The sequence below is a fragment of the Berghia stephanieae genome, chromosome 1 (genome assembly GCF_034508935.2).
Source record: "Berghia stephanieae isolate SIO BIC M18660-M18661 chromosome 1, UCSD_Bste_1.3, whole genome shotgun sequence".
NCBI classification, from domain to species: domain Eukaryota; kingdom Metazoa; phylum Mollusca; class Gastropoda; order Nudibranchia; family Aeolidiidae; genus Berghia; species Berghia stephanieae.
The window spans coordinates 118030970-118057579 of NC_088360.1; the positions used below are offsets into that span (position 1 = coordinate 118030970).

At 33.4% G+C, this 26610-nt stretch overlaps 1 protein-coding gene across 2 annotated transcripts in view; it reads left to right on the plus strand.

Annotated features, from left to right (window-relative positions):
- The window catches only part of LOC144962887 (uncharacterized), a 65996-nt gene that overhangs the window by 656 nt on the left and 38730 nt on the right, over nucleotides 1-26610 (plus strand). Inside the window, exons 2-16 of one of the 2 annotated variants that reach the window (XM_078896252.1) lie at nucleotides 5589-5723; nucleotides 6455-6534; nucleotides 8180-8204; nucleotides 8527-8612; nucleotides 9172-9260; nucleotides 11086-11120; nucleotides 11511-11656; nucleotides 12379-12434; nucleotides 13765-13810; nucleotides 14318-14422; nucleotides 15900-15975; nucleotides 17024-17175; nucleotides 20879-20926; nucleotides 22781-23501; nucleotides 24523-24651. In XM_078896252.1, the coding sequence (XP_078752378.1) occupies nucleotides 5597-5723; nucleotides 6455-6534; nucleotides 8180-8204; nucleotides 8527-8612; nucleotides 9172-9260; nucleotides 11086-11120; nucleotides 11511-11656; nucleotides 12379-12434; nucleotides 13765-13810; nucleotides 14318-14422; nucleotides 15900-15975; nucleotides 17024-17175; nucleotides 20879-20926; nucleotides 22781-23501; nucleotides 24523-24651 (1921 nt within the window). In that variant the 5' untranslated portion in view covers nucleotides 5589-5596. The remainder of the gene's footprint in view (nucleotides 1-5588; nucleotides 5724-6454; nucleotides 6535-8179; nucleotides 8205-8526; nucleotides 8613-9171; nucleotides 9261-11085; nucleotides 11121-11510; nucleotides 11657-12378; nucleotides 12435-13764; nucleotides 13811-14317; nucleotides 14423-15899; nucleotides 15976-17023; nucleotides 17176-20878; nucleotides 20927-22780; nucleotides 23502-24522; nucleotides 24652-26610) is intronic. The other variant, XM_078896253.1, reaches the window with a different exon arrangement.

The window sequence follows — 26610 nt, forward strand, 5'->3', positions numbered from 1 at the left end:
TCCGAAGAAAAAGATAAACTGCTTGGGAGGAAAGGATATCGGCATTTTACTGAGATCATTTTTTTAAAAGTTTTTTTTTTTTTTATAAGACCCTTGATTCTTTATCAATAGATAGTTAAGGGGGAACGGGTGACTGATGGTTGCTTTGCCATCGTCTGAATCCATAATCAGCCATAGTGGTGCAAATTTAGGATGCCACTTTTATTTTATTCCTTTCATTCTCCTTTATAAGCTTCAATGTTATTATTGTTGCTGCATATTCGAATCAGGGTATACTTATTATTTTAGACCTCAAACTTTAGAAAGCAGTTGTACTGTGATCTCCACCATGGGGATACAAAAATTTAAACAACACAGGAAAAGAACTAGAAAAGCTTTGCAATACAACCAACCTCACCATTTTACAAAATGCAGACTCAATCCCCACCCTTCTTCACAGAGCTCATATGTCCCTGAGTCACCCCGATCTAACCATCATCTCCTCTGACCTTCTGAATTCTTGTCACATTAAAGTCCTGGATGAAATAGGCAGTGACCATAAACCAATTTTAACACAAATAACAGTTCAAACACAGAAGAAAACATTTGAGCAGAAATCCAAATGGAATTTCAAGAAAGCAAACTGGGATCTTTTCACAGCAACATTAGATGACCAGCTTCCAAAAATTACAGATACATCAAGTGTAGAACATTTAAACGAAGCCCTCACCAAAGCCATTCTTGCAGCTGCAAAAGCAGGAATTCCAAGAGGTAGTCGACAGAATTACAAACCCTTCTGGAGCAAAGAAATTGAAAAAGCAGTAAATGCAAGAAATGAAACAAGGAAAAACTTAGAGTAAAACAAAACCATTAAAAACAAGATTGAGTACAATAAAGCATCGGCAATTGTCAAAAGAACTATTCACAACGCTAAAAGAAAGAAATTGGCAGACACATGCGCTAATATTGACCTCAATCAAAATGGGAAAAAATCATGGGCCTTACTTAATAATCTTAACAATGAAACCCCGAAAACCAACCCAAAGCCCATTAAAACTACAGAAGGAACAATCGTAGATGACCAAAAAAAAAAGCCATGATCTTCAACAAACATTTTGCTTCAGTAAACAAGGCATCAAAAAGAAGTGAAAAGGACAAAAAATTGATTAAAGACCTTAAACATCAAGAAAAGGCCCCAAAAGCTATCTCATACCTGTTCAAAGAGGGCTTTACCATGTCAGAACTTCACAGAGCTATGAAAAAACTCAAGTTAAGGAAATCCCCTGGACTAGATAAGATACACAATGAAATGCTCTTGCATCTTAGCGTGAGAGGTAAACAGATGCTTCTCAAACTTATAAATCTAACATGGGAGACAGGAATAGTACCAAGGGGATGGAAAAATGTTATTATTATTCCAATCTTAAAGAAAGATAAACCACCCGACGAAACGAAAAGTTACCGACCAATATCTCTCACCTCATGTGTTGGAAAGATCGCTGAGAGAATGGTAAATAACCGATATACTGGTGGCTGGAGACATGTGGCCTACTAAATAAATATCAGGCAGGCTTTAGGATAGGGCAAAGAACAGAAGATCAATTGTTTAGATTAAGTCAAAAAATAATTGATGGCTTTCAAGATGGAAAACATACAGTCACGGTTTTTGTTGATCTCCAACAAGCCTATGACAAAGTATGGAGGAAAGGGTTGTTATCAAAAATGATGGACTATGGAATTGATGGAAATCTCTACTTCTGGATTAAACAATTTCTCAGTAACAGAACAATCCAAACAAAAATTAATAACGGACTGTCAAACAGAGAAGTATTAGAGGAAGGTCTCCCACAAGGATCCTGCCTCAGCTGTACTCTCTTTCTTATTTTTATAAATGATCTACCAGAAGTATTACAGAGAGAAAAGGCCCTATATCCTGACGATTTAGTTATGTGGTATACTACGAAGCACCTACCAATAGCCTCCAATAGAATAAATGAAGATTTAGAAAGCTTAAACACCTTCTGTGATAAATGGAAATTAAAAGTTAATTGCAATAAAACAGTCTACTCTATATTTACTAAGAGCCATCCTGTTTCCAAGAAAGAAATAGCACTCTCCATCCAAGGCCATCGACTCGCGAAAGAAGAAAACCCCACATATTTGGACATACAGGTAGACAGACAACTATCTCTGAACAAACACACTCAGAATGTAAAAACCAAAGCCACAAAGAGACTCCAGTTACTAAAACGACTAGCCAGTACTAATTGGGGAGCAGACAAAAACTCGCTTCGACAACTCTATTTAGGCTATGTGCGTTCCGTCATGGACTACAATTTAGCCCTCCAAAATGTAGGTAGTAAAAACACACACAAAACCTTGGACAGAGTACAAAACCAAGCCCTTCGCTTCATCTCCGGTGCCCTGAGATCGACACCCACAGCAGCATGTGAAATACATACTAATGTGGAACCACTTGGACTTCGCAGAGAATCAACAGTGCTTGAAATGGTTGAAAGATACAAACGAAAAGAGGAAAACCATCCAAACAGAATTATGGCAGAGAAATGGAAACCAAGAACAAGATTAAAACAAAAATCCCTGCCACACATTGCTAACAACTTGAATGAAAGACACAGACTCCCAGAAAACAGAGAAAAATCTATTTTAATCAGTCAAAAACCTCCATACGCCGAACTAAAACTTCCAAAAATAAAGACTAACCTCGTAGAAGAAACAACAAGAAATAAAAACAAATCAGACATACAAACATTAGCAATGAAGACAATACAAGAATACCCAGACAACTGGATACATGTTTACACAGATGGATCTGCCCACAAAGGAACTAAAAATGCTGGGTATGGGTTTGTAGTAGAATACCCAGATAAAACCTGTGATAAAATCCACAATTCTTGCGGAAGCTCCTGCTCAAACTACGAGGCAGAGGCAGTTGCAATAGAAGCTTCACTGCGACACCTCTCTTCTGTTTTCCAGCTAAACCCTTCAAAACTTCAAAACACTGTCATCTTCACAGACTCCAAATCGGTTCTCCAAGCTCTCGATTTAGATAAACTCTCCTCAACGTTCAATAGTTTAAGATCTCAACTAGATGAATTCCTTACAACACACAGAGTAGACTTATCTCTCCAGTGGATACCGGGACATTCAAATATACCAGGAAATGACAATGCAGACAGACTAGCCAGACTCGGATCAACACTTTTACAACCATCAATTCCAGTATCATTAGACACAGCGAAACAAATAATCAAAAGAAATAAGAGAGAAGAATGGATGAACAGTTGGGCAATGAGCACCACGGGTAGATGTATGTTTTCCCATATGACCACTCCTGTAAAGACTGATTGCCTAAATAAGCTCAGAAGACACCAGCAAAGCATCATCTTTCAACTAAGAACACAACACATACCGCTCAACAACCATTTAAGCAAAATTACAAAAGACACATCCCCTTCCTGCCCCCGATGTCAACACCCCAATGAAACAGTAACACACCACTTGCTTGAATGTCAACCTCTTGAAGACCTGAGATGCACATTCCTCCCACCAAATCCAAGCATCAGTAACACACTTTATAGTCACGTGGAACAACTACAAAAGACATCTAACTTCTACGTCATGGCACAAGACCGAAGGGCTAGAGCTGAGGTGGTCGCTGGTTCGGATAAGTAAGTAAGTAAGTAAGTACTGTGATCTCATGTCCTGGCGAGGAATATTCATTCCAATGCTGAATCAATCCTCTACGATTTAAATCCTGACACTCTGCTACAGACGCGGTCCCTGTCAGGCACTGCATCTTGCCTATGTTTTGTATTTTTGTAATCTTTGTATACTAAAGGTTATGGACCTATCTTCTTCCTTTTAAATCTGTAACTTCAATTTTGAAGATATGAACGAGTATAAGTAGGTATCCACTCTTTAGTGGGGAACCACAAACTTGGATGGCTTGGTCTGATTTTGTTGAGTATCACCGAGGTGTAATTTCACTTGGTCGTTGACTAATTCAAAATATTTGATTCTTGATTTGTTGTGAGAGTCCCATTTAGAGCTGGTATATTCAATATTCCTGCCGTCGTATAAATTCTTCGAAGGAAACCCAAGATAGAGTTTGCTTTTTTTTGCATAGGTTTAACAATGTTTGTTACATGATCTTTCCAATTTAGTTGGTTAGTTATTATCACTCAGATATTTTGCTACTAGTGTGGTGTTATGTATTGTGTATGTTGAATGTATGATTTTCCTGTTGTTTGTCAATATTAGAACCTGAGGATGGAGTTTCGTGCTGTTTTCCATTCCCAGCATGTAAGCTATCTAGATCGGCTCTAAGAATTTCTGTTTCACATTTAGTTCTTAGTGTCCGATAGAGAATGCTGTCACATGCTAACAATCTCAGTTGGAGTTCCTGGTGTAAGTCTTTCTCCCATATCATGAATGTAGATTAAGCATAGAAGGGGGCTGAAAACTGTGCCCTGAGGGACACTAGATATCATACATTTTCTTCCATTTTGTAAATCTGTGTTATTTTTAACAAATTCCAATTGTCACTTACATTCCCTTGATTAAGTGAATTCTGAAAATTATGTCTCAATATAGGTTCTAATTCTTCTGAGCAGTTTTTCATTGATATTCATCAGCACCAGTTGGTTTTTGATCCTTGCAATTAGAAGCTTTGCTACATCTCTCTTTGATACTTTGATACCTTCATTATAGGCATGTCCAAATTGTCCTGGTCATATGCCATATAACTGTGTGATTGTTCGATCAGAGAAAATTAAAGCAAACTGACAGTTCAGTAGCCTATATTGCCTTAATTTTTGGGTCCGATTGGAATGCTCTGTTCTTGTCTTTGGTGTATAGATTCCGCTTTTGTATCTATTATTTATTTTGATGTATGACCAAAGATTTTATTGCTTTTGTTGTCATTAGTTATTATTTCGTTAACATACTACTTCCTGTAGGCTCTACAGTAATCTCTTTGAGTTTCCGCTTTGATCTTTTAGAAGTCGTCCCTTGCCACTTCAGACATTTTTTTTTTTTTTTTGGCTTTTATTAGATACAGTATGTATTTCCTTTTCACAAGTCTGTTAGTTTGCATGTTAGTTTGGATTGGTGTGTTTTTGAACTTGTAATTTTTCGAGGGGACATTATCATTTAGGATAGATTTGATGTTGCAGATAAAATGTTCCCATTGGTCACTTATGTCAGAGTCGATGGAAATCTCTTCTCAGAATACATTGACAAGGTGTATTGTTTCTTGTTTCATTTTTTTCGTGTGAATATTTGAATGTTTCCACATTTAGATCTTTCTCTTTACGTGTCTTTTCCTTTTAGGTTTGACTTGGTGATCAACTTGTACTATATTGTGTTCACTAAAACCAGGTAAGATACATACTTTATCAACAAGTGATGGGTGATTTGTAAAAAACAACTCAAGGAATGAGTTTTCTCATGTTCTATCCTTTACAATTTGTCTGCTCAGTTTATATCTGGCAAGTTTGAAATCGTTTCCAAGCCAAATTGTTGACTTGTCAAGTTTCTCAGTACTTTGTTTAAACGTTAACATATTGGATTTGTTCTAATTTCAGCATTTATAATGGATACAACAAAAAAGTTTGAACGCTGTCTACAGGGACGTATAGACTTCTTAAGAAATTTGAAAGATCTGTCATCCATTGTCAAGCCTACAGATGATCACAATCTAACAATTGAAATTATAAAGGGTATGATCAGTTCTTAATTTGTGCTATAATTGCTCAACTAGTTATTTTATTTGCCACATTTGGGGCCAGTGCTTCAATGCAGTATTCTATCGAGGTAAAATAGATCTTGAAAATGAAAGTTTTAGGTGAGATTATTAAAAGTAAGTTAATTTGAAAGGCTTTTTTTTTTATTGGGCAATGAATGTTGTTTCATAAATTGCAAAAGTTTCCGATTGAATAATTCTTCATTCATCATATTATGTGGTTTAACTTACACTCTGAAAAAAATTTGATCATAGCAAAAAGCATAATGTTTTACATACGCTTTCTCTATTTTTATTCAAATTTATAAGTCGCTGTTTAAGAAGGAGAGAGCTCTTTCACTTGCATCATTTTGAATTATGGTAAAGAGAAAATAACTCAGTTGTGTATGATAAATGTTGTGTTTCTAGTAGCACAAAAAATCAGACTTATTGCTATCACAATTATTACAGTCTCTGCAACATGAAATTGACAATAACAATGGTCTATACCTTCTGAATAGGACTGCAAAATATGAAAATTTATGCAAGTTGTTAAGTAGGAAAGAGATGTTAAACTTGTGTCCTTTCGAATTGTGGTAAAGAGAAAATAATCAATTGTGCCATGATAAATTTTGCAATATTAGTAGCACTAAAAATAGCTATCATGCAATACTTACAATATTTTTGAAATGGTTCACCCATCTATTTGATGTATCATATTTTCTACAGATGCTCTTCAACTTGCAAAGCGTCCAAGGGATGTTCATCGTTTTCTCAAATGTATTGGTTTGGTGGAGGATATCATTGAGGTAAGACTCGTTGTCAAGTTTGTAAAATCTGCTTTTTCATTGTTATGTAATATATATTATTCAGAAAGCATAACTGATACTTGTATTTCAAAATTGTTAGAAGTGCCTTTCCGTATTTAAAGGTTTTCATACATATTTTGAACACACCAGGTTTTGAAATTAATTAAATGACAATATAGAAGAAAACTGTCATTTGAAAATGGCAACAACCCTGGATATCCTAAATTTCTTACTCTACTGTTTCTTCTTCTTTTCCTCCTCCTCCTTCTTCTTCTTCTTCTTCTTCTTCTTCTCCTCCTCCTCCTCCTCCTCCTCCTCCTCCTCCTCCTCCTCCTCTCCTTCCTTCTCTCTTCTTCTTCTTCTTCTTCTTCTTCTTCTTCTTCTTCTTCTTCTTCTTCTTCTTCTTCTTCTTCTTCTTCTTCTTCTTCTTCTTCTTCTTCTTCTTCTTCTTCTTCTTCTTCTTCTTCTTCTTCTCCTTCTTCTTCCTCTTCCTCTTCTTTTGCATATTATTATTATTATTATTATTATTATTATTATTATTATTATTATTATTATTATTATTATTATTATTATTATTAGTAGTAGTAGTAGTAGTAGTATTGTTGTTGTAATTATTATTATTATTATTATTATTATTATTATTATTATTATTATTATTATTATGATTATTATTATTGTTGTTGTTGTATTATTAATGATAATAATAATAATAGTACTATAATTTGTATTTATTCATATTTGCTTATTTATATTAGGAGTTATAATTAGATATTTAAGTTTTGATGTGCAATGTCATTGGTCTATGGTTTCGTGATTGGTTGAGAAAACAGAGTTAAAAGTACGTTTGACTTTTTAGAAATTTAGAAATTTTTCAATTTATGAATGACATTTTTTTATTTTCCCTCTCTTTTTTCATCTCTCTCTCTCTCTCTCTCTCTCTCTCTCTCTCTCTCTCTCTCTCTCTCTCTCTCTCTCTCTCTCTCACTCACTCTCTCTCTCTCTCTGTCTCTCTCTATCTCTCTTTCTCACTCTCTGTCATTACCCCCCCCCCCCTCTCTCTCTCTCTCTCTCTTTCTCTTTGTCCAGTTTCAAAACTGCAGCTAGAAATTTATTGGCTATCAATTCATTTTACACTTTTGACATTTGAATTTTTTTTTCATAGATTAAATAGGAGATGTAATGTTTAAATCTCTTGAATTTCATCAAATTGAATCTCAACGCCATCTATTCCATTATAAATAAATCACTGCATTATTAAGTCCCAAAATCTCACATCTTAACAGTCACATTAGTGTTTCGGTAGATTTTTTGACATTGTAACAATCAATTAATATTACAGAGATTATTCAGAAAATGCGTATGCATACTATGCAAGGTTTCGTTTATTGTCAACCAAATTGCATTACCCTATTAAGCCTTTTAATAGCCATAGCCATTGAGTCGATGTTGGATTCATTTTTACTTATATCACAACTTTTCTCCTTTCATTTCAAGCATTGTAAGCAACAGATGATCAGAATTGTATAACTTTGGAATATTATTTTCAGGCATATAATAAGCTTTGCTCAGATGCAAAACTGACTTTAAACAATTTTGATTTTTTTGGGTCACATAAGTGATTTTTTTTTCTTTGTCTCACTCACAGATTTACGTAGGGCAAGGAAAGGAAGGTAAAAAGATGTAAACCTTGTTTAATTGCTCTGAAAGCATTATTTATATTTATTAAAATGGCTTTTTTAAATAATTGATTTATAGTTATTTTCCATTTTTAGTATGTTATTTTGAATATTACATATTTTAATGAAAATATAAAGTGAAAGTTTAGAGGAATGGTAAATATAAGAATAGTGTAAGCAATAATGTCGATGTTCACCAACAAAATTAATTATGATCTAAAAAATTATTGAAAGAACAATGATATGCATTTTGATCATTTTCAACTTGTTTGATTCATTCTTTTTGTTATTGTACTTATTTCATTTTGTTTGCCAGCCACATGGCAGCTGATCTATTCATTAGCGGAAATATTTATCGACCTTGTGACATATGAAGGGGCTTCAGTTTGTGTTAAAATGGAGGTTTGTATAACGTTAATATATTCTCAAAATTCTTTGCTGCTATGTATTTTTAAAGAATTTGTTGGGAAAAGCTTAACCAAAAGATAATACGAAATGATTATTTAATCAAAATTCTTTAGAATGGTTTCTAGAGCTTATATGTGAAAATATAATACAAAATATGAGGTAAAGGTATCAACTATCAATATGCGAATAACTTTATTCATAACAAACAGCCTAACAACAGCTGTAACAGCATTTTGTCAACAATTATTGGTCTCAAATACCAGATAAGAAAACATGGACTATAATAATGTTTCAAATTTGATGAATTGCTTTTTAAGATGTTAGTATTACTCCATTTATTGTGAGATCATTCACTCAATCAATTTATTATTGAAAATGAACAATTTACTATGTATTTGCCATGATTGCATAAATGATTCGTTAGGCAGAACGTATTATTTAATATAATTATGTATTTGTCTCTGTTACAAATCAGTTAATTCATTTGGATTTTCCAATTATGTAATGTTTAATGCTTCTTATTTTGTAAAAATGCGATTTATATACTTTTCAGCTGTCCCGAATTTTTAATGTAATATTAGAAGGTTGCTCTCTCAAAGTTGCACAAGAATTGATGAAAAGAGATGGTTTTCTAACCAAAATGTAAGCTATGATTTCATCTGTTATCAACTACCTGAAATTGTTGTTTTGATAAATTGATTTATGGCAACTTTAACATTCTTTGCAGTATTTTAAAACGATGCTTACAAATGACAACGACATCTCAGTTCAGTAAATCAGACACAATGTAGTTACCACTTTTTGTTTTAAATTCTCCTCACATATTTTAAAATAACTTTACTATTGGGTTTAGACATTTGTAACAGTAGAAATAGAACTGCCCGAGAAGCCCCTGCATGTTTATTTGAATGATTTTTACTTCAAAAGTAATAATTTATATTCATATATATATAAGATAAATTAGACAAAGCTACAAACCTTTTCATGATTACCCTGAAAGATTTCTGAATTGTAGTGCTTTTCTGGCCTGTCAAAATGAGTATTGCCAGAGATATTGTACTAGGCTTGACTGAAAAGTCTTGATGTCTAACTCTGATTGTATTAAACGCACCAGTATACACTTTAGATCATATTTGTGCGCTATTTTTGTCACCAACTTTATTTAGCTGCTATTATTTGTACTTAAAATTATCTTACTTGAAATAACCACTATTCCAAAGAAGAAATCATTTAAAAGGAATTATGCATCAAATGGTGGTCTGTAATTGATTTCCTTACTGCAGAGAGATGTGCACCTGTAAACATTCATGAATGGCTGAAACTCGTTTATGATGTTTAAGGTGGGTTTTACTGGAACTGATGCTGACTTTACCAACATTTATGACCAGGCTCGTAGTGTTCATCCATAGAGTGCATCGACCGTACCAAATCAACAAAAAAATATTGACCAACTTAATCGAGCCAATCACAGACATTTTGCAAAGGCTTGGAATTTCAAAGGGAAGAGTTAGAGATATCGTTCGAAAAATCCTGGGCTACAGAAAGGTCTGTGCCAGTTGGATACTGATAATGCTCACACAAATGCATGATTACATTTAAAGAGGAAGTTTTCTTGAAGTTGTAAAACTCCCCCGTTACAGTTCCCATTTAGCTTCAAATATATATATATATATTATATATATATATATTATATATATTATATATATATATATATATTATATATAATATAAATATTATATATTTATACTTGAGAGACACCTCAAGGGGCAAATTTTGGCATTGATGATGAGGTGCAGGCGGAGGTGACTCGATGTTGTCAAAGTTTGCCACATGAATTCCTCTTTGACATGATGCAATAGCTGGTGTATTGTTGGCGGCTCTGTGTAGATGAGAATGGTGACTATGCTTCAATTTAAAATGATTAACGGAAAGGACATATACTAAGCTTTGTTTTGATAACTTTGTCAATTTCATATCTATTATAGTTTTGAAAATACAAGAGCGGCATCAAGACTTTTCTGTCTACTCTTTATTTGGTGTTAATTATTTACATCTATTGATTTAAGAATACTTATATTCTCTCTTGTTACAAATATTAGTCGTGGAAGAGTTGTTTTTTCTTTCTTTAACTTCTTAGGTTTTTGTTTTGTCAAAATCAGAGCAGCATTCCTCTTTTGATTTATATCAATGTAAAACTAAAATAAAAGTACCTTACAAATGTATGTGCATAAAAGATTATATAAATGTCTTTTACAGTGGTAATAAATGAAAAGGATTATTTTAATGTAATGAAAAGAATCATTGTAAGATCTTAACATCCACAATAGTATAAAAAGATTTCTATATTATGTGTTTATAAGTTAGCTGAATAAATAACTGACAGCTCTGTAAACATTCTATGGAGTTTATGTTTTTGTTATTTTAAAATGCAGATGGTGTCACTGATTTTGACTTTTGGCTCTTTCAGAGAAAATCTTTTTTCGAAGATCCAATCCGCAGGAGGTCAGTGTCTTTATTAAACTCTATGATTGTTTTCCCTTGTTAATTATTGGGGCATTTTTATTGCGTCAGACAAATGTTTTAAAATGAAAACCGTATCATCTAGTGTGTGTAAGAATGTGATTATGAAACATTTTCAACAAACTGAATTAAATACCTTTGTGAACAATTTGACAACAATTTAACTATGTTTATTAACTCAGTCTAAAATGTATTTGAAGAGTTTTGGTTGGCCTTTATATACATAGGAAATGTCTTTTTTTCACCAATATTTCTACTACTTGAGAACAATTTGAAAATGTTTATTAACTTAATCGTAACTGTATGTGAGGAGTTTCGATTGCCTGTTAAAACTTAGGAAATGTCTTTTTTCACCAATTTGTGCTTTCACAGATTTTGAATTGCAAGTTATGTTGATTGAAAGTCTTTTAAGGCTCATACCACAACCAGCTTCACGAGAAAGCATTTTCAAGAAGTTGATTCCTGACAAGTTCCTGCTTTCTTGTTTCCTGAACATAAGGGACAGTCATTTTGATGTGGTACGTTAGAAGCTTTTGGTTAAATGCAAGGGACAAATATAGGATTAATTATATTTAGGATCTGAATCTGAATTTGAATCTTCCTTTAATGTCCACCTTCACTCATGAAGATTTTGACATGAACAATAATAGGATTTGATTATTTTAAAAAGGATTGGAAAAACAGCAAAAATATTCCGATCTAATAAAGTCTTCAAAATCATGGGCTTACAGTTTATGTAATATTGACATATTTGGCTTTCTTCCCAATTCTAATTGGTTTTACATTTTACATTTATTGCTTTTAGGTTTTTATATTTTGCGCCATTGTATTGTGTGCTTAAACACATATGCCAACATAAAGGATTTTTTTCGCTCTATAAGTGCTTTGAATTCTATATATATAACTTTACTTTTGAAGTTGATATGACTTTTTAATGTAATAATTATTATGAACTCATTTGATGTGTGAACAACAATTTTAAACAGAATACTTCAGATTATCTTGTCTTTTGTTTTGTTTGTTGTTGTTTTTTAAATTTTTTATTGTTATTATTTTATTCACACGTCAGTTTTTGGTACATACATGAAGTACAGTTTTGATTATTTAAGAAAGGACGCTAGAAAATGCTCCATAAAATGTAATCAGCAAAGCTATGTATATACATTTTTTTTTTTGGACAACATGGTGTGATGTTTTAATGGTGATACTGACCAATGTTTTTTTCGCCGTATCTTATTAGGACTGCAGAAAATTTCTAAATAGATTCAACATAAAAGAGAACTCTTCTGATAACCGGTATGAACATTGTTTGATTTTAATTTTATCTGATTCAGATGAATTTTAAATTTCATGATTGTTGCAAAGTTAACTGGTTTGTTTCAGTCATCGTCGTTTTTTACATACTTGATATTATAAGCTCTCGTCGTGGATAATTTTTTAAAAGTTAGCTGTTTTAAAGAAAACTATAATTCAAAAATTAAAGTAAATGCTTAATGAGTTCATTTTTCTGTTCATTTATTTATTGAATGGGTCATTCATTCATTCAATATGGCAGATAAGTTGTGATTAATTCACTTAATAATTTGCTCTATTTTGAAGTATATAAAGTAGATATGTGAATTTTGAAAATTTTATTGTGTTTGTTAGTTTGTTTGGTTGTTAAATTTTAAGTTATATTTTAAGTTATATGTTGTATTTTTATTTATTTATCAGTATATTTACAAAATTAGCACATTCGCAGAGCTTTGCACTAATTAGATATATTCAGAGGAACTGCCACTTATGAGTTTTATAAATTGCAATATCACCATATACTCTTCATGATGTATGGTATGAAGGAAGAATAAAATGTCTGGGCCCTTACAACATTAAAATATAGGAGAAAGGGAGGTTGTTTAATTCAATTATGTAAATTTGTGTACAGTCTTGTTAACATAACATACAATGATTTTTTTGTATAGTAAAATAAAGGGAGTAAAATGACTCTTAATACAAAACAAATTAAACGAAGTTTCGGCCTTTGGCCTTCTTCGTGTGTATATTACACTTGTTACTTATATTCACTTATTATTTTATTTAAACTATCTATAAACGGATAGCATTTTACTTTTTCAGATCTAATTTATGAAATTTGAAAATTAGCTCATTCTAATATGGAAATCTCCCTAATTATTCAATGGAATTAAATATTGTGCTACATAAATTCGAAGGAAGGGTAGGATCTCAGCTTGAAATGTTCTATCCATTTCTATTTATCGGGGACACACACAAACACACACATACACACAAACATACACATGCACACACACACAAACACACCCACACACATACACACACACACACACACACACACACACATATACAAGACATCTTAATAAAAGATGAAATAAGAACATATAGGACAGTCTTTATTTATATCTCCTCCAGTGTGTACACATTTTTAGATGATAAAAATCATTATCATCATCATCACTATTACAAGAAGAAGAAGATGAAAAAGAAGAAGAAATACAGCTTTCATTGTGAGATTATATATTTGAAATTGTTGTTTAAATTTTTGTATGCATTCTACCCCCCCCCCCCCCCCTTCCCCCTATTCTCCAAACACCCTTCCCTCCCCCACCAGAATTTACTCTTTTCCAGTTGAGAATGTCAAACTTGATGGAGAGCAAGTATGTATTCCTTACTATGTTCCGTTACTAGAAAATTTTCAGAAAGATTTGTTAATATTATTTGAGTTTTCAGGTAAAATATTTGTTTTCCATTGAGATTATAGAAGTTATGTAACTGCAGTACACAGTTTATCGCTGCTTTGTGACAATTAAAATATCAGTGTCTTTATCTCTTTCAGTCATTTGATTACTTGGGCATTCATTTTCAATTAAATGTTAGAAAATTTTGTATGATAGAAAATTTTGTCAATCATTCTGGTGACCTAAAACTATTGAATTGAGAGTTGTATATAAAAATAAAACTAAATTTGAGTTTTAAAAAAGTTCTGTTTTTCAGCATTTACATGTCTGATTATATTCCATAAGATGTATTGAAATACTTACAGATAACCACATCATGTACTCAAACCAATATTATACTGTTTATCAAAAACTAACTTACTGTGGTTTATTGGCAGCTGTTTTTTTTTAATGATGTAACTGTAATATGACAAATTTTCATTCTAGCTTTATAAACCCGAGGATGACGGATATGATGAATTTTGGATAGATTTCAACACTGGGAGCAAGAGGATCAGTCTATTTTGCCAATCCACTTTATTACCAAGCCAGGTATAAATGTCTTTGGTATTTCTTTCTGGTTCTATTCTCTTTCTGCCAAACTTTTAAATAGAAAAGACCAGATCTCAATCTTTAGACTGCGATCAGGACACAGTCGTCTGAAACACCACATGCAGAAGATTTTCAAATTAGGAGAAACAGGTATGTGTCATTGTGGTAAAGGAGAAGAAGATGCCCACCATATAGATTCCCTGATTATCTTTATTCCCTCTTTGATTGTCAATGCCTCAGCATTGTAGTCGGTGCAGTGAGTTCCTGTTTCTATGTACTTTTCTTGCATTTCTCAAAAAATGTTCAAACGGATATCAAACAGTAGTTTGTGCATAAAGGTGCAGGGTCTATTTGTTTTCATTAATATTTTGTTTCTGTTTCACATTGTTCTCAAAATTGGCCTGATGGCGACCAATACACTGTTTAGTGAATAGTAATTTGTAGTATTGAAATGACGTTTTATGGATGAGAATATTTTTGTTGACAAAATATTTTTGCAGCAAAGAAGGAGCAGGCACATTCATGTTTTTTATGACAATAAAGCTAGCTAAGACAATAACAAGAATACAAATGAAATACAATTTAGGATTAGATGGGGCGCTAGGCGATAATAGAGAATATAGTGCTTAATTATTTCGTAATCAAGATTTTTTAGTAATAATAATGATGATAATAATAATAATGATGATGATCATAATAATTATACAATGATCTGCTCAGGGTATGGAGCAAAATATATGGTATTTTAATGGTTTCAGACTGTTTTACTCCGTTGCTAAATACCTACATTCTGAAACATTGTTTTACGAAATAGTTCTTTTAAGCTCTGAAGCTCATTGAGCAAAAGGTTAAACTGGTTTCTGTAGCATAAATTAGTTTGTAAAAAATAGCTACTACCCTTTGGATAGGACGCTAGTCTATTACAAGGAACTCTCAGCTAGGTTTAAATGACACAATTGTCCTTGCATTGAGAGGATCAGAAAAATAAGAAAACTCGGCTGAACCTGGGTTTGATAAATGTCCCTTGTTTTTTATAGTTGATTGGCAGATGTATTTGAGGGTGGTTGGATGGGAGCATCACCCTTGAATCGAATACCTATGATGTTCGCATGGGTGTACGATCCGATAGTGATGTCGTTTCTTCTTCTCTTTACTAACCTATCCTGCTTCTTTGGTTTGTGATTGTATTTTTGACAGGGATATTTTTTTTCCTGTAAATCCTCTGCCTGTTTGTTCTTGGTTATTTATAATTTAGCTTATGATATCTTTAAGTTATGCTTTTGATTGACATTTGTACTATTTTTGTTAGATTGCTTGTTTTTTTGTTTCAGCGGTCTCTCATATAACCTCAATTGTGTTGGAAGAGACCTAAAGCAACAAACAACAACAAAAGCAGATGTATTTGAGTATAATTATAGATGGTATTAATATCCAATTATAATCTCTGAAGGATATTTTTTTTTAAATTATTTTTTAGCTTAGTCAGAGTGCAGAGCCAAGATGGGAAACATTGTCCTTACGAGCTTCTGACATCAAAAGATACAACTGCAATGGTAAGTATATCATGTCTCCATATTGTGATGCTAATTATATCATGTTTACATTATTTGGTTGCATCGTTTTATTGGATCATTGGATTTATTTCTTTTTTCAAAATCTGCAAGTGAGATCATGATGATGATGATGATGATAAAAATGATACTAATAATAATAATTATAATAATAATAATAATAACAATATACAAGCAGCCTTTAAAAACGTATCAGTTTTTAATCTAGAGGTTATACCCAATTATATTTGTTTTGTATTTCTCCTTTTGTACACTTTTCCACAAATTAGTGTTCTTTTTGAGCAACTTTCATTTTCATAGTGTTGCGTCAATTCCAGTATTCCATTTTAAAAATTCTCTTGAATGGTTGGCGAGATGGTACTTGGGAGATTATCACTCTTTCTTAATGCTAAATAGACAATAACAAGTACTTGCTACCTTTTTGAAAGGATACTAGTCAACTGCAAAATACTTTTCACCAGATTTGAGTAACTCAGCTAACCAATCACTACTGGTTAAGGACCTATAGGTATTCCAACCTCTCAAGAGTAGTGTTGCATAATCTGAACACATTGTAGGCCTAATCCTCTACACCCATGAATGTGACTACAGTTCTAAGTTTGAGAAATGTGATTGTGTAGTGACTTCCTAAAGCTGAGAAACAGCAAAGCAAAAGAAATTATTATCGACAAGAATCAGGGGAAACATAAAGATCATCGTTATGTTGTCAACCAATGTACAGAATGTTTTTTAAAATTTTAATATTTTTTATTAGCATGATGATAAATATGACAGGTATTAACACAAAGCAGCTTGACAAATCTATCAATTCCTTTTACTTCAATATAATAGCCATCCTTATTAACATATGTGTCGTTTTTTGTTTTTTTTGTTGAATTTAGAATTTAAAAGAAGTAAAGAACGAATAGTGTATGATAGTCGTAATTAGAGTGGTATTTACAGTTTCAATTAGTTTTTCTTTAACATGTGAGTTTGAGCATTCCCGTGAAATAAATTCTTTCAAAGTATTTTCTTTTGCTTTTTATTTTAGCCAAGAACAAGTTTTGGGTGCTGACTGTGGAGCTAAGAATCAATGCCCAAATGCTGACAAACAGAGAACCTGAAAAGCAGCCACATCTTTTTATATGTCAAGTCCCTCAGATCTATGAAGTGCCCTCAGCTTTGAGTGCTACATTGAAATTGGTAAATTAACCCTACACTTTAATATCACTTAACACCCCAGGACTCTTCATTTTTATTAATCCTACAAGATGCTCCCTAAAAGACAGTAGACAGGAGAAAAATTAACCAAATAAATCTAGATTTGTTCGTTAGATATTAAAGATAATGTGTCAGATGAAAATAATGTATCGAATGTAACAAATATGAATGATTTTAATATTATTCTAAATGATTTTATTGATAAACATGACGATGCATCACCGATAGGAAAAAAGCCCAATGGCTTGATAGAAATGTAAAGTTTGCAACAAAAAAAGAAAAAAAGATAAAAGGCAAGCAGACAGGTTGTAGGGAAAGTCATGTCTCAATGTTTATACAGAAATATATCAATCCACCTAAAACAATGACTCTGCTTTTATAAAGTTTGATACCTATATAAATTCAATTTTTAGAATCTAACGCACAGAGAAATAATTCCGTTTAGAAGCAATGGGTCACATTGAAAGTATCTAGTATGTGTATAAAATTCCATTTGAGAATGGAATGCATTACCACCAAAAATGACAGATTTTGAAAATACAAAACAAAAAAAATCAATAAAGCACTTTACACGACTCGGGGAGTCAACATAATAATAGGTTTGTTTCTTGACGAATTTGTGAATTTTGCGTTGGTGGGCCCATGAGGCCTTTTGCAAAAATATAGCATAAAGATCAGAAGAAGACCTTAAAATTAAAGAATGCCAAAAAATGATTAATTCAAAATTAGAAAACACCATCAATTGCAAACACAAATTAAAAAAGTTGCCCAACGCCAACAACAGTCATGAGAGCAAATTATTTTTAAAGAAAAGATTTCCTCTATTCTTTGCCATTTAGACCAAAAGACAACATAAAAAACAAAAGATGAACCCTTCAAGGGAGTCACATTAGATGATATTTTCCAGCAACAATGGAAGAAATACGAGAAATTATAATAATGGATCCTTCCAAACGCTATTATCTTGGCTTCATCCCAACATCATTACTTAAGAAAAATCATTGAAGTTTTGTTGCCTATTACGAGGGCTCTTTCATAATTAACCGAAAAATGCCTGTAAAATCCGCGTTTTTTATGCTATCAACAAAATTCTTGCACTTGTTCATACCTTGACTCGTCCTTCATTTCTCTACGTAACAGCCAAGTCTGTCGACACACTTCTGCCAACGCCGCACCATGGAATAGATACCCTCTCGGAAGAAATTTCCGTCAAGGTTTTGTAGCCATTTCCGCACATGGTCAACAAGCTCTTCATCGACATCAAAGCGCTTTCCTGCCAGCTCACGTTTCAGTGGCCCAAAGAGGTGATAATCAGATGGTGCGAGGTCTGGACTGTGTGGTGGGTGTGGCAAAATCTCCCATCCATATTTCTCTAGCCAACCTTGCGTCACTCGTGCTGTGTGGGGTGTAGCGTTGTCGTGTTGCAAAATGACCCCGTTGGTCAACTGCCCTGGGCGCTTTCTGCGAATGGCCTCCCTAAGCTTGTCAAGAGTTTGGCAGTACCTTGCAGCATTGATTGTTTCTCCAGGTTGTAAGGTTTCGAACAGAATAACACCACGACTGTCCCAGAAAACAGTTCCCATTATTTTCTTTGCTGACCGCATGACTTTGAATTTCTTCGCGACAGGTGAGGATGGATGTTTCCATGTCATCGAATCTTGCTTTGTTTCTGGGGTGCAATGGTGCAACCAAGTCTCATCACCGGTGACTATGCTGTCAAGAAAAGTCACATCGTACCCTAGAAAGTCTCCGCCGGCGTTGGCAGTATGCCCGTGAACCCTGCGTGAGCTCTTGCTTCTTCTCAAAAGTTCCCTGCAGATGTCCAATCTTTGTTCTTTATGATTGTCTGTCAATTGCTTAGGAACCCATCTTGCGCTGACTAATCTGTAGCCAAGTTCATCAAATACAATTCTATGGGCAGAAGTTTCCGAAATTTCAAGACTGCTTGCGATTTCATGAAGTTTCAACCTCCTGTCTTGACGAATAAGCTCATCAACTCGCTTCACATTGTCTTCTGACATCGCAGTTATCGAACGCCCTCTCCCTTCCCTGTCTGTCAAGTCGGAATGGCCGGCTTCAAACAAATTACACCAGTGATAGACTTGTGTACGGCTTATAACATGCTCACCATATACACTCTGAAGTTCTTTATGAATTTCGGTAGGATTCAGACTTTTGGCGTTCAAAAAACGTATGACAGCTCTGATTTCCTCCTTTGACCAAGTTTCAAGGTGGGCCGCCATCTTTCTTTAAAATCGTCTAGAAATTCATTGTGCAAAATGATGCACTTCATAATTTCTGGGAATATCCATAAGGAAATAAGGAATATCATGTCGTTTACAGAATTAAAAAATCTCCACTGGTTGCTGAGCAATGGGCATTTTTCGGTTATTTCTGAAAGAGCCCTCGTATAACTGGTGTAGTGCCAACTTCTTTTTAAAAAGTTAATAATAAGGATAAAGATGATGATAATAATAATAATAATAATAATAATAATAATAATAATAATAATATAATAATAATAATAATAATAATAATAATAATAATAATAATAAAAACAATGATAATGATAATAATAATAATAGTAATAATGACAATAATAATAAAAATAATGATGATGATGATGATAAGAAGAAGAAGAAGAAGAAAAAAGAGGAATGATTTATTTGTCCCAAAAATTGAAATCTGTGTACTGATGTGTTTTGAAAATATAATTAAGGTTTAGGTAGATCTAAAATGTAAGTGGCAACGGAAATACTCAAATTCAGATAATGGGATAACTATTATGTTAAAGAGCTGTGTGGCATGAAATATAAAGCAAAGATAAAACAATGTTTATTCTAATAATATACTCTATTAACGGTTCAACTGCGGTGCAAATAATTGCGCACCATGTGGAAGAAAGGATTTCAGGTCTTTCTCTATATGTGGTATTGAAGACAGTAGACAGTGACTCCTCTTGGATTAAGTTATACAACAGTGAAAGAGATGTCTTTGAATCATCAAAAATTTCTTTACCTCTGGTCAATTTTAAAGCCCTATTACTGATATGCTATGATTTGATATAATAAAAATGTTGTATAATTCCGCTACCTATGAAATGTGATAGATCTATCTGCCTACTTTAAAAATACTTTCTTTAAATCCTACCCTGCTCACGTCTCCTTGAATTTCCTTCTCACTGATAAATAATAATAATAATAATGATAATATTAATAATCATAACAATAATAATTATCAGCCCTTTCATGCAGACCCGTAGAAACGTCAAATGTGAGGACTGAGCTACATATGATTTTAAATACACATAAAATACCGTCATACACAAAAAAAAAAAAACAAAAAAAAAACTGAAACATTTTTAATGTTAGGTCAACTGTGACAAACCATGGAATTATACTCATTTTGTTGACAAACTTTGTGCATGTTCAAACTCTATTATTTTAAGACGTTTTTTTATCCAGCAGCAAGAAACTAGTAAGGCTAATAAAGCAGACAGTTTTCAGAGGAGAGCATGCCTCTCCCCCCCTCATTTGAACAGCATAGACGTCTGTATCTATTGTACTCTTGCAAACTGGCCCAGTGCAAAAGGGAGGTGCACTTACACTTTTGCATGTTATGACCTAATGAATTTATCAAGACAACATTAAAACTTGACAATGTTTTTTTATTTGCATATTTGCAGGCGAAGCGAAAAGCATCAGTTCCCCAGAATTTGTTTTCACCTCAAAAGGTTAGTAAAATTTTACACTATTTTCATTTCACCTGTGAAGAGATTGTCTACTCCCATACTAACTCAGATTCATAATCTAGGTTACCTTCACCTGGATAGTCGTTTTTATAACCATATTAACCATTCAAGCCAAGTCTTGCATAGAAAAATGATTATTTTGTTTCTGAGTGGTTGTCTATAATATGAAAAAAATTATTATTATTATTATCATCATTATCATTATCATCATCATCATCATCATCATCATCATCATCATCATCATCATTATCATTATCATTATTATTATTATTATTATTATTATTATTATTATTATTATTATTATTATTATTATCATTATCATTATTACTATTATTATTGTTATTATTATTATTACTATTATTATTTCATTACTTCTACTACTACTACTACTACTAAAAAAATAATAAAATTGAGCATTTATATAGCGCAATATCCACTTAACGTGCTCAATGCGCTTTACAAGGGGTCCCTGGTCAACAGCAACATTTAACATGTAGGACGAGACATGACGCCTGTTAGGCGATATTACAATTTTTCGGACAAAGACAACGCTGTTAACGGCCAGGTACTCATTTTACACCTGAGTACAGTGAGAGAATGTGAGTAAAGAGTCTTTTCCAAGGACTCAACTATGCGCCGAGCGAGGCTCGAACCCAGGACCTTCCGATCCGAAAGCGAGTGTCATACCACTAGACCACAAAGCCGCACTACTACTACTACTACTACTACTACTACTACTACTACTACTACTACTACTACTACTACTATTACTACTACTACAACAGTCCACTCCGGAAAATCGCAACTCGATTAATCACAACTTTCGGTTAATCGCAACATTTCCCCAGAAACGGAATTAATTATATATAAAATCACTAGTTAATTGCAACAAACTTCAGTTAATCGCAACAGATTTTTGACCCCAAGAAGTGACAAATTCAATAAATCAATCAACAATCATAATGGGTGAAATCGTGACGGGTATAAGAATCAAAAGTGAGCGGGGTTTAATGCTACTGTAGTGTGTCACCACTCTATTAGACACAAAAGAGGGCGGGACATTAAAGAATGGGTTTGTGAGGTCATCTTCAACCATTGGAATGGAGGCGAGGGTGATGCTGATGATGATGATGATGATAACAGGTAATAATTATGATAATAATAATAAAAATAGTATAAGTATTATTATTATTTCCAGTCCAACATGGCTGATAACCGTTGGCACTGAGCTCTCTCTCTCTCTCTCTCTCTCTCTCTCTCTCTCTCTCTCTCTCTCTCTCTCTCTCTCTCTCTCTCCTTTTCTCTCCCTTTCTCTCCCTTTCTTCTCCTCTCTTTCTCACTTTCTTCTTCTCTCTCTTCTCTCTCTCTCCCTCTCTTTCTCTCTCTCTCTCTCTCTCTCTCTCTCTCTCTCTCCTACTTTTGATGGTTAATCAATCGAATTATGTCATGTAATTGAGTGTATTTTAAAATATTATTATAAAAGGAAAGAATTTCTAAGAACAAGAAACTGTAGGTTTTGCATTTTTGTTATACTATTCAGTGCATGTGGGCAATGTGGCACCGCGGTATGGTCTTTGCTTCTTACCCAAAAATATCAAGTTCAACTCCTTGCAGCGCTGTGTGGGCTTGATCAAGTTACCTCACCCTAGCTCATTTTTCGACACTACACTGTGGCTGATGCTTGGGTTATTCCAGTCTCCCCTTGAGATAGACCCTAAAGACAAATTTCCCCTTGGGGATGACATTGTCAAGATTGAGCAATTATTTATTCTCTGTATGTGGTACATTTTTATCATCAATTATTATTTCAATTTCTTTCTATATTTTATTTTACAGACAGGTCAATTACAAGTACAGGACAGTTCGAATCCAATCACAAAAAAGCAACAGGATCATATTAACTCTGCATCCAAGTCTCACTCTGATTTACATACATCTCAAAATAAATCAAGTCAGAAGAAATGCTCTGTACCCGTTGAACCTTTAAGCATCATTACCAGTTCAATATCATCAACAGATGGAACTAGACACATATCCTGGCAGAGCATATATAGTCGTATCAATGACAAAAAGTGTACAGCTCAGTGTAATGATTTAACTTCTGAAAAGAACATGCCCACCAAACCAGCTCAAAGATGGATGTTTGGTCATTCAAAAAACACAGCAAAGTGTTCAATTGTCAATTCACCTCTTAGAAGTAGCTTTGATCTGCTTGAAATGAGAAGAGAAAGAATTGATTCTGTTCATTTGTTAGATAATGACCTTAAATCTTATAATGAAGAAGAAAATACTGGAAATGAAAAGCCTGAAGAGATGGCATTGGGTATTGATAATTATCCATCTCCAATGACTGCTAGTGGAGACTATGTATGCCCTCCAAGCAAATCAGGAATTCCAAGTTCAGTTGGAAATAGTGCTATATCAAATACTGTTGAACCTGAATGTCAACCATCAACAATAGAGACAAAGTCGTTGAGAAACAGAGTAAATGCTAATAATTCTTTGGAGAAAACTTCTGCAAAGAAGGTGAAAAAAGTGACATGCAGCTCCCGCAATGGTAATGAGAGTGATCAAACTTATTCTTATTTCCAAACTATACTTCAAAACATAAAATATACAATATATAATGATTGGATAGCTGCTAAAATAATACCACTGTATAAAATGAGATACGCCAATTTTTTGACATCAGTAAGTTGCAAAGTGCTCTTATATACAGAAATGTTGTGGATCATTTAAAATGCTTCACAATTTTAGCGCCGTCCAGCATGGTTTTTGGACCAAAAAAAAGAGGAGCTGTTAATCGTGATTGATAACAATCATACGACTTTAGCTATTGTTTGAATAACAAGACAAACTTGACAATACTTCTAGAGTTTTTGATACTTTTGACAAAGAAGACCTCATGTTATTAAATACATTTTATAGAACTTAGTAAATGGAACAGAGTCAAATGAAATCTTCCCTAACAGTATCAGTTTATGTACCATGCCTTTCCTACTTTACATATAAGACATTGATGCAAATATTAGTGTCTTGTGTAGGTAAATAAAAACTGAAAATAACGTTTTGCTGGAATATTTTGTTGTGATCAACAGTGGGAAAAGAATTGGGAAATAGAAGTTTATCCAGATAGACCTGTGTATCATTGTTATTATCATTATAATACTAAAAGCATCTCGAAAATCATTTTTATGAGAAGTTTATACAATAACATTTCCATTCAGTCTAGTAAATGCTTAGTATCACTTCAAAATTTTCCCACTTTGATACAACTGTGTGCATAGCTGATCCCATTTTGATTTTATCACATTCCTGATGGTATCGTCTATGCTGGAAATTCAGGTTGGATTCATATTTTACAATAAAGCATCTTCATCCATTGCGCTTACTTTTATTGGCAACAAAAGTATGGTTGCCTTAAATTAGTTTGACAATTGTTTTTGAATTCATATTTTACTTCTTGTTTATCTAATTTCCTACATATTTGTTACCAATTTTTAGGACAAATTACTTCAATTATCACGTTATTGTTTACATGTTGAAAAACGTATTTATTAACATTTTTGTTATAACAGAAAATGGATGCTCATCTCGCAACTCGAGTTTGAGGTCTGGAAAGAAAATTATGACTCCTGTGGTTTCTTTGGAGTCAATTGCTACAAGAACAAAACAAAAACATAAATCAGTGAAAGAAGCTAATGCTGGTAAGATTATCAATATTAGAACATCAAGTTCAATTGTCTGCTTTTTTCTTTGTGCAGTCCTCTAACATCATAAGACACATAGAACTGAGGTTTCGAAAACATTTAATAATGACAGTAACAATCACTTGCTTAAGTACTTTCCACCAGATCTAACGGGGTGGGTTGTTATGAGCATTTTCTCCTCAGTTCTCCTTGGTTTGGTCCTTGATCAAGGTAGATTTGCCTTTTTACTGTCTTTATTTCTGGTTTGTTTGTTTGTTTTTTTGCTGCCTCCATTGGTTACAATCTATCAATGTAGATTTTTTTGTTTTTTTCGGAAAGTTGTTTGAGATGAAGGAAATTATTGTGACTATAATTATTATAATAATTTTTTATCATCATCATCATCATCATCATCATCATCATCATCATCATCATCATCATCATCATCATCATCATCATCATCATCATCACCATCATCATCATTATTATTATCATCATCACCATTAATCAGTACAATAGAACAAATTGTAAGATCACTAGACAACAAAAAACAAATGAATATCCTGGTACTAGACTTCTCTAAAGTGTTTGACACTTTACCACACAAACGATTAGTATTAAAACTCGAGCAAAGCAGAATTAGGAATATTGGGGGTAATGAAACAAATCAGTCAGAGAATATGGAACAACAACCACAAAATCTTCTACTTTAGTTCAAGGACTGGCTTTGCAATCGAGCACAACAAATTGTCATTGACGGAAACTCAAGCGAAAAATGTAATATCTTATCAGGAGTACCGCAAGGAACAGTAATTGAGCCTTTATGCTTCTTGATATTTATTAATGACCTTGGAAACAAATTATCTCCAAAAACAAGGCTAAAACTGTTTGCTTACGATAGCCTTCTTTTCCGGACAATAGATAGTAGTGCAGATACACATGAACTCCAGAAAGATCTTGATGCCCTCCAGACACATGAAGTTCCGTCCATCAAAATGCTATGCCACGTCAATATCAAACAAGAAAGAGCCTTATACTCACAATTACACAATGTTGATCATCCATTACAACATGTTGACTCCATAAAATACCTCGAAGTCCATCTCAATAAGAAACTAAAGTGGCAAAGCCATATCACAACAAAGGCAAGTAGGATGCTGGGGTTTCTCAAAAGAAACATAAACCAATAACCACGAAGAATTAAAACCCAGGCTTGAACAGCACTTATCAGGTCAATATTAGAATGTGCCAGTGCCGTGTGGGATCTCTACACAAAAAGTGACATAGACAAGATTGAAAAATTACAAAGAGCCTCCAGCCACTTGAATGGAAACCACTGAAAAAATCGGTACAAGGTATCCCGTAATGTTCCTTACACAAAACCATCAACGACCCAAACTCACCCATCATTTTCCCAAACTACATAAAATGCAAATCAGATAGGTACACTACAGGTACATACAATGCATCACAATACATACAACCATTTACAAGAACAGACACATACAAACACAGATTTATCCTACGAACAATAAATGACTGGAATGTCCTGTCAGTTATATCCTGGGCAACAGCAACAATTAACATGTAGGATGAGACATGACCTCTGTTAGGCGGTATTTCAATTTTATTTTGGACAGAAAAACGCGGTTAACAATCAAGTACTCATTTTAGACCTGAGTACAATGAGAGAAGTTGAATAAAGAACCTTTTCCAAGGACTCAACTAAGAACCACTCAGAACCAAGGATAATCCGATCCGAAGGCGTGTCATACCATTTTAGACCACATAGTCGCACAAAACTTAAAATTTTAAAAAAAAATTAAAGGGAGGTTTCCTTACTAATAAATGCTTGAGAAGAATTGTAGTTTATTTGACACTTTATTGTGGCTCACCTTGTGAAAGGTGAATACACCATGAATATAATGGTAAAATTATAAGAAGTTCAAATATCTATCTTCTTCTTCATCATCATCT